Below are 12,206 nucleotides of genomic sequence, written 5' to 3' on the forward strand. Positions count from 1 at the left end.
TCTTATATATTTTGTGGGATCTTTGCAGACCATTTTTGTTCGGCAAGACTATTAAAGGCAAGTGGACATAATTAAGGCACAGAATCTAATTGCATCCTACAACAGCCTCTATCTTTGCTGAAGGACCTGAAGTTAGGAAGAGCATAAGAGGCCAGCCAAGCTACCCCTAGGCTGAGAATGGGAAAAGTCATTGAGAGTTCTGTCATTCTCTGAATGCTGCTGTCAGGGTAAGCATTGCAAATAAGAAAGGAGAGCAAGAGATGAACATTCTATCTGGCTTGTCCTACTTGAGGTGCAAACTCCACATGGTTGCAATACATTTGAATACAGCATTGGTCAGGTCACACCTTTCTGGTCCATATTAAAAACTGGATGTAGAGGCACTGGAGAAGATTCAAAGAAGATTCACCAGAATGATATTTAAATTGAGAAGTTGTATCTATCAGGAAAGGATGAAAGTGAGAAAGTGGGTTGAACTGCAAATCGTGGCCAGCAGAACAGGAGAACTCTATGCTTTCCTGCTAACAGTGTCAAGGAGTCTATATAAATAGACTGCAGGGCCTAACTTCTTCCAGAGAAGAAGCAGCCCACCTGACAATGCAGCACTCTCTCACACAGCACTAAGGTGTGACCTTAGGAATTTGGTGTTCAAGACCAGTTTTGACCCTTGACTCCACAAGCTTCACATTTGTCACTGTGATTAATACATAGATTTACAAATTTGGTTTGTCTTATTTGTCAGTAAGGAAATCAAGACTTATGGGGAAAAAGACAAACAAAGTGGAGTTGAGGATTATCAGATCAGCCATTGAATGGGAGAGCAGACTCAATGGGCTGAACGGCCTCCTTCTGCTCTAATGTCCTATGGTCTTATGGCATACTCCAGTGGATTGGATGGCAATTCAGTTAGAACATCCAAACAACCAATACGGCCTGGGATCAGATAAATTCAGTTTGGAACGAACAAGGGAGCTTCCTGGTGTGAGTGTAACGTCCTAACTTGTTAATGAGAGGAGCCCCATTGCAGACTGTTCAACCAAGAGCCAAAACCGCAAGATGAAAGTACTTTTCACCCACACCTTTGAAGTGCAGTGAAAGCAGATTGCTAAAGGACAATGCTGGTGGCTTGCTGCGTTGGAAAATCAATTGCTCTGTGCTTTCAGGCCACTGTGACATTAGAAATGTAAGAATGAGCACATATAAATATTGACAACAGCTGGTGGTTATGGTAAACCATTAACCAAAGGATATAGAAAACAGACAGCTATTATTTCAATGCATGCAAAATGTCAATAGCAACACGTTTATTACTTTGTACCTTGAAAAATGCAATCTTTGATGAGTTGCATTTTGCCTTCGCTGATAAATCTGACCCCAGGGTGAGCTGCTGACCATATTTGCATCATCACAAAAATTGCCCATTTCTACCTCCTTAATATCAATGGGCTCCTGCCTCAGGCTATTCGGCCATGCCTTTGTAACCTCCAAGCTTGTGTATTCAAACACAGTCTGGCTGCTCACAAAGTCCCATCCACCCATCATCCTTGTGCTTGCCCAACCATGATGGCTCCCGGCCGAGCAATACCTTGATCCAACAGGTTCAGCTTGGTTTACAAATCATTCCATGACTTTGAACCTTGACACTACTTCCTCACTCCCACCATTCCCTCTATCACAGACCACTCCTACACTCCCCTATTACCCTCTCATCACCCACCACTCCTTTACTCCCTATTATTGCCTCATCATACACCACCTTCACTCCCTATTACTCCCTCATCACTCACTACTCTTTCACTCTCTATTACACCCGCATTACACACCACCCCTTCAATCCCTATTACTTCCTCATCACCCGCCATTCCTACACTCCCCTATTACTCTCTTATCACACACGACTCCTTCACTCCCTATTACTCCTTCACCACATGCCACTCCTTCACCCCCTATTACTCACAAATCACACACTTTTTCACTTCCTATTACTCCCGCATCACACACCACCACTTCACTCCCTATTATTCCCTCATCAAGCACCACTCGTTCACTCCCCTATTACTCTCTTATCATACACCACTCCTTCACTCCATATTATTCCCTCATCAAGCACCACTCCTTCACCACATGCCACTCCTTCACTCCCTATTACTCCTTCATCACATGCCATTTCTTCACTGCCAATTATTCCCTTATCACCCACCACACCTTCACTCCCTATTACTCCCTCACCACTCCTACACTCCCCTAATACTCTCTTATCACACACCACTCCTTCACTTCCTATTACTCACAAATCACACATCACTCCTTCACTCTCTATTACTCCCTCATCACACACCACTTCTTCACTCTCTATTACTCCCTCATCATACACCATTCCTTCACTCCCTAATCACATACCACTTCTTCACTCCCAATTACTCCCTCATCACACACCACTCCTACACTCCCCTAACTCTATTATCACACATGCCACTCCTTCACCCCCTATTACTCCCTCATCACACACCACTCTTTCACTGCTAATTACTCCCACATCACATACCACTTCTTCACTCCCTATTACTCCCTCATCTGCCACACTCCTTCACTCACTATTACTCCATCATCACACACCACTCCTCCACTCCCTATTACTCCCTCTTCACACACCACTCCTTCACTCACTATTACTCCTTCACCACATGCCACTCCTTCACTCCCATTACTCACAAATCACACACCACCCCTTCACTCCCTATTACTCCCTCATCACACACCACGTCTTCACTGCCTATTACTCCCTCATCACACACCACTCTTACACTCCCACTTACTCCCTCATCACACACCACTCCTTAACCCCCATAACTCCCTCATCACTCGCCACGCCTTCACTCACTATTACTCCCTCATCACCCACCACTCCTACACTCCCTTATTACTCTCTTATCACACACCACTCCTTCACTCCATATTACTCCCTCATCCAGCACCACTCGTTCACTCCCTATCACTCCTTCATCATTCCTTCCCTCCCTATTACTCCTTCATCACACACCACATCTTCACTGCCTACTTTGCCCACATCACACACCACTCCTTCACTCCTTAGTACTCCCTCTTCACACACCACTTCTTCACTCCCTAATACTCCCATATCATTCACCAATCCCAGACCTCCACCACTCCCTCACCCCAATGCTCCCTTCATTGCCCACCACTCCCTCCTCCCATTACTCCCTCACCTCCACATCAGTCTCTCATCGCTATGCCTTTACACATCTCTCTTACATCTTGTAAACATAAATTCCTTGGAGATCTCAGTGCTCCTCCAAATCTGGCCACCCAGTGTGAATCAATTTTCCAGTAGCAGCCATGGTGGAATTCCCTCCCATGGTGTCAGTCTCTCAGATTATCTATCTTGCTTTAAGATGCTCTCTAAGTCTGTACTCCTGAGCAAGAGTTTACGTATCTGGCCTAATATCACTCCACATGCCTCTGTACGAGACTTTATTTGATGATGTTGTCATGAAATTCCTTGGGACATTTTACTGTATTAACAGGTGCAATATTAATTGAAGAGACTGATGTTCGAAAATTAATACATCATAATCTGGAGGACAATGGATGTCCTGTGATACACTGGGTGTCACTCATGTCTCTGACGTAGACGGTCCAAGTTCTTAAAGGGCTGGACAGGATAGATGCAAACAAGTATGCTGTTTTGGAAAATGTAAGGGGTGATGGATTCTCAGGGGAACGTAGCACAAACATCCAAGTTTCTGGTATGGAGACTGGCTCTAATGCAACGAGGGGTATGTCGTATTCCAAGACATCAATTGTGTTAGGGAATTCTCTAGTGGGAGATACAGACAGATTCTTCTGTGGCCAGCAGTGAAAAAGCAGAATGGTGTGTTGCTTCCCTGGTGCCAGGATCAAGGATGTCTCAGAGAGGGTGCAGAATATTTTCACAGGGGAGAGGGACCAGCATTGTCCATATTGGAACCAACGACATCGGAAGGGAAAAGGTTGAGATTCTCAAGGGAGATTACAGAGAGTTATGCAGAAATTTCAAAAAGCGGTCCTCGAGAGTAGTAATATCTGGATTACTCCCAGTGCTACGAGCTAGTGAAGGGAGGAATAGGAGGATAGAGCAGACGAATGCATGGATGAGGAGCTGGTGTATGGGTGAAGGATTCACATTTTTGGATCATTGGAATCTCTTTTGGGGTAGAAGTGACCTGTACAAGAAGGACAGATTGCACCTAAATTGGAAGGGGACTAATATACTAGCAGGGAGATTTGCTAGAGCTGCTCGGGAGGATTTAAACTAGTAAGGTGGGGGGGATGGGAACTGAAAATGTGTTGCTGGAAAAGCGCAGCAGGTAGGGCAGCATCCAAGGAACAGGAAATTCGACGTTTCGGGCATAAGCCCTTCATCAGGATGGGGGGATGGGACCCAGGGTGATAGTGAGGAATGAGATCAATCTGAGATTGGTGCAGTTGAGAACAGAAGGGAGTCAAACAGTCAGGGCAGGCAGGGACAATGTAGAACTAATAAATTAAACTGCATTTATTTCAATACAAGGGGCCCAACAGGGAAGGCAGATGAACTCAGGGCATGGTTAGAAACATGGAACTGGGACATCATTGCAATTACAGAAACATGGCTCAGGAATGGGCAGGAATGGTAGCTTAATGTTCCAGGATACAAATGCTACAGGAAGGATAGAAAGGGATGCAAGAGAAGAGGGGGTGTGGCATTTTTGATAAGGGATAGCATTACAGCTGTGCTGAGGGAGGATATTCCCAGAAATACATCCAGGGAAGTTATTTGGGTGGATCTGAGAAATAAGAAAGGGATGATAACCTTATTGGGATTGGATTATAGACCCCCCTAAAAGTCAGAGGGAAATTGAGAAACAAACTTGTAAGGAGATCTCAGCTATCTGTAAGAAAAATATGGTGGTTATGGTAGGGGATTTTAACTTTCCAAATATAGACTGGGACTGCCATAGTGTTAAAGGTTTAGATGGAGAGGAATTTGTTAAGTTGCACAAGACAATTTTCTGATTCAGTATGTGGATGTACCTGCTAGAGAAGGTGCTAAACTTGACTTACTCTTGGGAAATAAGGCAGGACAGGTGACTGAGGTGTCAGTGGGGGAGCACTTTGGGGCCAGCGACCATAATTCTATTAGATTTAAAATAGTGATGGAAAAGGATAGACCAGATCTAAGAGTTGACGTTCTAAATTGGAGAAAGGCCAATTTTGATGGTATTAGACAAGAACTTTCGAAAGCTGATTGGGGGCAGATATTCGCAGATAAAGGGACGGCTGGAAAATGGGAAGCCTTCAGAAATGAGATAACGAGAATTCAGAGAAAGTATATTCCTGTCAGGGTGAAAGGAAAGGCTGGTAGGTATAGGGAATGCTGGATGACAAAAGAAATTGAGGGTTTGGTTAAGAAAAAGAAGGAAGCATATGTCAGGTACAGACAGGATAGATCGGGTGAATCCTTGGAAGTGTATAAATGGAGTAGGAGTATACTTAAGAGGGAAATCAGGAGGGCAAAATGGGGACATGAGATAGCTTTGGCAAATAGAATTAAGGAGAATCCAAAGAGTTTTTACAAATACATTAAGGACAAAACAGTAACTAAGGAGAGAATAGGACCTCTCAAAAATCAGCAAGGTGGCCTTTGTGTGGAGCCACAGAAAATGGGGGAGATACTAAATGAGTATTTTGCATCAGTATTTACTGCGAAAAAGGATATGGAAGATATGGACTGTAGGGAAATAGATGGTGACATCTTACACAGAGGAAGTGCTGGATGTCTTGAAACACATAAAAGTGGATAAATCCCTGGGGCCTGATCAGATGTACCCTAGAACTCTGTGGGAAGCTAGGGAAGTGAATGTTGGGCCTCTTACTGAGATATTTGTATCATCGATAGTCACAGGTGAGGTGCCGGAAGACCGGAGGTTGGCTAACGTGGTGCCACTGTTTAAGAAGGGTGGTAAGGACAAGCCAGGGAACTATAGACCAGTGAGCCTGACGTTGGTGGTGGGCAAACTGTTGGAGGGAATCCTGAGGGACAGGATGTACAAGTATTTGGAAAGGTACAGGACACTGGTTCGGCCACTGTTGGAATATTGCATGCAATTCTGGTCTCCTTCCTATCGGAAAGATATTGTGAAACTTGAAAGGATTCAGAAAAGATTTACAAGCATGTTGCCAGGGTTGGAGGGTTTGAGCTACAGGGAGAGGCTGAACAGGCTGGGGCTGTTTTCCTTGAGCGTTGGAGGCTGAGGGGTGACCTTATAGAGGTTTACAAAATTATGAGGGTCATGGGTAGGGTAAATAGGCAAAGTCTTTTCCCTGGGGTCAGGGACTCCAGAGCTCAGGGGCATAGGTTTAGGGTGAGAGGGGAAAGATATAAAAGAGACCTATGGGGCAACCTTTTCACACATAGGGTGGTACGTGTATGGAATGAGCTGTCAGAGGAAGTGGTGGAGGCTGGTACAATTGCAACATTTAAGAGGCAATTGGATGTGTATATGAATAGGTAGGGTTTGGAGGGATACGGATTAGGTGCTGGCAGGTGGGACTAGATTGGGTTTGGATATCTGGTTCGCATGGACGGGTTGGACCGAACGGTCTGTTTCCATGCTGTACATCTCTGTGACTCTATGATGTTTCCCCTTATTTGGGAGTGGCATTTAGAACTCGGGGTATGGAGGGTAGGGAAATGGGAAAACCGTCTCGGAATAAGGGGTGAACTATTTAATTAAGGAGAAATTTCTTCATTCAGGAGGCTGTGAATCATTGGAATTCCCTACTCCAGAACAGTGGAAGCTCAGAGATTGAGCGTTTTTAAGATGGACATTAATAGATCTCTCGATCCTAATGAGATTGAGTGAAATGGGGCATATGCAGGCAACTGGTGTTGAGGTAGGGATGAGCCAGTGTCTAGAAGGGTGGAGTAGGGTCGAGAGGCTGGATGACCTGCTCTTGTTCCTCGACTCTGAAGTCCCAATCCATGTCTTGGTGGCTAAGGAAAGGGTAGGATTGGGAAAAATTTCCAGTCATCTCAGCGGTGGAAAGGAAATTGAGGCCCTTTCCATCAAGATTCTTAGCTCAATTTTATAACATGCAGGAGGATGTATGTATTGACAAAGATAGGAAAGTGAAATGATGATTGTCAGATCAGTCACAATCTCACTGAATGTCAGAACAGAGTCGATGGACTGAATGGCCTACTTTTGTTTTATGTTGTATGCTCTTATGTGGAGTGGGAGGCAGGGGGCGGTGGGGGTGGGGGTGGGTGCAGGGTGGGGGAGGTTTAGCTGATAGACTTGTATGGATCAGATTGGTGCCAATGGCCTTGAATATATTCATTGACTGAGCCTCCACTATTTGTTGGGAAGAGAATCCCTAAGGTGAATGGCCTGCTGAGAGAATCAATTCTTCCTCAGCTCCCGCTAAATGGGAAAGCCCTTATTTTTTAAAACTGTGATTCCTAGCTCTGAATTTCCTACATAACAGAAAATATCCTCTCCATTAAGCCCCCTCAGAATCTTGCATGCTTCAATTAGATCACCTATCATTTGTCTAGACTCCACTGAGTTTAGGCCCAAGCTGCTCAACATTTCCAGAAGACATGCCTTTATCCAACGGACTGCTCTAGTCAATCCTCCGGGCACTACTTCCAATGCAAGTGTTCCTCTCAATATAATGCTAACTCCTCTCCATCCTTAACTCTGGGAAAAGTGGAGATTTCCTCACTGAATGGGACGGGATGTAGCGAGAAGAAGAAAACGAATCAGTCTTTTGTTCTTTTACATACACTTATCAAGGTCTCAGGGTGTCTCAAAGAACTTCATAGCATCTCCCTATAGCTCAAATCCTCCAACCCCAGCAACATCCTTGTAAATCTTTTCTGAACCTTTTCAAATTTCACAACGTCTTTCCAACAGGAAGGAGACCAGAACCGCACACAATATTCCAACAGTGGCCTAACCAACGTCCTGTGCAGCCACAACATGACCTCCCAATGACGATACTCAATGCTCTGACCAATAAAGGAAAGCTTACCAAATGCCTTCTTCACTATCCTATCAACCTGCGACTCTACTTTCAAGGAGCTATGAACCTGCACTCCAAGGTCTCTTTGTTCAGCAACACTCCCTAGGACCTTACCATTAAGTGTATAAGTCCTGCCCTGACTTGCTTTCCCAAAATGCAACACCTCGCATTTATCTAAATTAAACTCCATCTGCCACTCCTCAGCCCATTGGCCCATCTGATCAAGATCCTGTTGTGGTATGAGGTAACCTTCTTTGCTGTCCACTACACCTCCAATTTTGGTGTCATTTGCAAACTTACTAACTATACCTCTTATGTTCATATCCAAATCATTTATATAAACGATAAAAAGTAGTGAATCCAGCACCGATCCTCCACTGGTCACAGGCCTCCAGTCTGAAAAACAACCCTCTACCACCATCCTCTGTCTTCTACCTTCAAGTTGGTTCTGTATCCAAATGGCTAGTTCTCCCTGTTTTCCATGAGATCTAACCTTGCTCACCATTCTCTCCTGGGGAACCTTGATGAACACCTTACTGAAGTCCATATAGATCATGTCCACTGCTCTGCCCTCATCAATCCTCTTTGTTACTTTTTCAAAAAACTCAATCAAGCTCATGAGACATGATTTCCCACGTACAAAGCCATGTTGATGATCCCTAATCAGTCCTTGCCTTTCCAAATCCTGTGCTTCAGGATTCCATCCAACCACCTGCCCACCACCAATGTCAGGCTCACTGGTCTTTAGTTTCTTGGCTTGTTCTTACCAAATTTCTTAAATAATTGTACCATGTTAGCCAATCTCCAGTCTTCTGGCATCTCACCTGTGACTATCGATGATACAAATATCTCAGTAAGAGGCCCAGCAATCACTTCTCTAGCTTCCCACAGAGCTCTGAGGTACACCTGATCAGGTCCTGGGGATTTAACCAAGACATCCAGCACTTCTTCCTCTATAATATAGACATTTTTCAAGACGTCACTATCTATTTTTCCACCTTCTATTTCTTCCATGTCCTTCTCCACAGTAAATACTGATGTAAAATACTCATTTAGTATCTCTCCCATCCCCTGCGGTCGACTTGCTGATCTTTGAGGGGCCCTATTCTCTTCCTAGTTATCCTTCTATCCTTAGTGTCTTTGTAAAAACACTTTGGATTCTCCTTAACCCGATTTGCCAAAGCTATCTCATGTCCCCGTTTTGCCCTCCTGATTTCTCTCTTACGTATACTCCTACTTTCTTTATTCTCTTCTAAAGATTCACTCGATCTCTCCTGTCTATACCTGACATATGCTTCCTTTCTTTTCTTAGACAAACCCTCAATTTCTTTAGTCATTCAGCATTCCCTACACCTACTAGCCTTTCCTTTCAACCTAACAGGAATATACTGTCTCTGGATTCTTGTTATCTCATTTCTGAAGGCTTCCCATTTTTCAGCAGTCCCTTTTCCTGCGAACATCTGCCTCCAATCAGCTTTTGAAAGTTCTTGCCTAATACCGTCAAAATTTGCCCTCGTCCAATTTAGAACTTCAACTGTTAGATATGGTCTATCCTTTTCCATTATTATTTTAAAACTAAAAGAATTATGGTCGCTGGCCCCAAAGTGCTCCCCCACTGACACCTCAGTCACCTGCCCTGCCTTATTTCCCAAGAGTAGGTAAAGTTTTTCACCTTCTCTGATAGGTACCTCCACATATTGACTCAGAAAATGTTCTTATACACTGTTGACAAATTCATCTCCATCTAAACCCTTAACACTATGGCAGTCCCAGTCTATGTTTGGAAAGTTAAAATCCCCTACCATAGCCACCTTATTATTCTTACAGATAATTGAAATCTCCTTATAAATTTGTTTCTCAATTTACTGCTGATTATTGGGGGGGGAGGTCTACTACACAATCCCAATAAACTGATCATCCCTTTCTTCTTTCTCAATTCCACCCAAATTACTTCTCTGGATGTATTTCTGGGAGTATCCTCCCCAGGTACTGCTGTAATGCTATCCCTTATCAATAACGCCACTCTCCCTCCTCTCTTGCCTTACTTTCTATCCTTCCTATAGCATTTGTATCCTAGAACATTAAGCTGCCAGTCCTGTCCATCCCTGAGCCACATTCCTGTAATATTCCCAGGCTGATTAGGCTGGGGCTATTTTCCCTCAAGCGTCGAAGCCTGAGGGGTGACCTCATAGAGGTTTATAAAATCATGAGGGGCATGGATAATTGGCCAAGGTCTTTTCTCTGGGGTGGGTGAGTCCAGAACTAGAGGGCATAGGTTTAGAGTGACAGGTGAAAGATATAAAAGGGACATAATGGGCAACATTTTCATGCGGAGGGTGGTGCGTATACGGAATGAGCTGCCAGAGGAAGTGGTGGAGGCTGGTACAATTGCAACATTTAAAAGGTATTCAGATGAGTATATGAATAGGAAGGGTGTAGAGGGATATGGGCCAAGTACTGGCAAATGGGATTCGATTAGATTGGGACATCTGGTCGACATGGACGTTGGACCAAATGGTCTGGTTCCATCCTGTACATCTCTAAGACTGAATGACTTTACTCTTGGAAGTACAATCAGTGTAGGCAAATGGAGCATCTAGTTGTTTGCAAACAGCAGTGGGATAAACATCCAGTTGATCGATGCTAATATTCTAGTGTTTGGATTGAACGTCAGAGCAGAGTCAATGGGCCAAATGGCCTACTTTTGTTTCTAAGTCTAATGCTCATCTTTGGGGTTGGGGAAGGGATGGGAATGGCTGATAGACTTGCATGGATCAGTTTGATTTTGGTTGTGTTTGGGATCAATGTTGATCAGGACAGTGGTACAATTAAAGGGGAGATGGGAGCAAGATGAGCTGTGTGAACTTCCCTATTCTTCTCTGAACATCTCCGAATCATAGTCACAGAACTTTATTATCATCCTTCAGCCATTGAGTCTGATCTGGTCAAAAACAACCACGAGTCTAATCTCTCAGGACATCTGGCTGATTAGACAGATGGGGCCTATTGTCAATAGGATGGTGCATCTGAGAGCACTCCCTCTGCATAAAGTGCGGAAGTGTGTTGGGCCAAATTAATGTACTACAGAGTCACTCAGCACCCAAATCCAGCACTGCAATGTCTCTTTAATTCTCGACTGGATAAATAATGGATAATGAGGCATGAAGCAAGGAAGGGGTCTTACAGAAGAAAAACAGAGAGCAAACAAGAAACATAAATAAAAAGCCTGAGGAAGGATCACTTGACTCGAAACGTTAACTCGATTTCTCTCCACAAATGCTGCCAGCCCTGCTGAGCTTTTCCAGCAACTTGTTTCAGATTTACAGCATCCACACTGTTGTCCTGAAAGAGAAAATACTTGCAGTCCTATGGTGCTTTGATGCTCTCAGGATGTCCCCTGACACCCAGGCCCTGTGTTAAGTGCACCTTTCCTGTGGTAACACTGAAAATGTTGGGGTGGATGGATAGCAATGTGGCTCACCATGCTCTTGCAGATATTCCACCATGTGTCGCACCACCAGAGGGACCCCATCAATCGTCTGCCCTTGTTGCTGGAGGTCACGGAGAGACACTCCAAACACCTTGCCGGCACTGCAGGCCCTCTTCTGTGTGCCGAGGGGATGAGCCATAATCCTCTTCACGTCCTCCTTCAGCCTGACGGCGGCCTTGTTTTGCTGGAAAGAGCAGAGGAGAGGGGAACAATCAACCACCGGCACCACAGGCGGCTCCATTAGGGTTAAGGGAGGACAGGCACTTTACTGCAGAGCCAGACAATTACAGGGATTAGCAGGCAACTGGAAATAAAATACAATCTCCAAGGCTCAGGGAATTGCAACGGCCTGAAAAGGTTTGCATGAATGAGAGAGAAATGTTACTCCTGTAGCTACTGGAAACAGCAAGGTAAACATTCACGCCCCCTTTATTGTGACAGGTAGGCGGCACCCACACAGTCACCAACCCAATCCTGGCCTCTGACTTAATCACTGCTTGGCTCCGGCAGTGAGAAACATTAAAGGAGGCTGAATTGACTTTGGCTTGCTGGAAGAAACTAAAAGCTAAATTGCAGCACTGCGGGATGCACACTCGAAAGATGAAGTGAAAAGGTAGCCTCCGCTTGCAGAACACAGAAGGCTCAA

At 44.6% G+C, this 12,206-nt stretch overlaps 1 protein-coding gene across 3 annotated transcripts in view; it reads right to left on the reverse strand.

Moving 5' to 3' along the window:
• Positions 1-12,206, reverse strand: part of fam13a (family with sequence similarity 13 member A) — a 212,307-nt gene that overhangs the window by 185,376 nt on the left and 14,725 nt on the right. For all 3 annotated transcript variants that reach the window (XM_060851700.1, XM_060851701.1, XM_060851699.1), the window contains exon 2: positions 11,552-11,744. In XM_060851700.1, coding sequence (XP_060707683.1) covers positions 11,552-11,744 — 193 coding nt within the window. The remainder of the gene's footprint in view (positions 1-11,551; positions 11,745-12,206) is intronic.

This window comes from Hemiscyllium ocellatum, chromosome 36 (assembly GCF_020745735.1).
Source record: "Hemiscyllium ocellatum isolate sHemOce1 chromosome 36, sHemOce1.pat.X.cur, whole genome shotgun sequence".
In the NCBI taxonomy this organism is placed as follows: Eukaryota; Metazoa; Chordata; class Chondrichthyes; order Orectolobiformes; family Hemiscylliidae; genus Hemiscyllium; species Hemiscyllium ocellatum.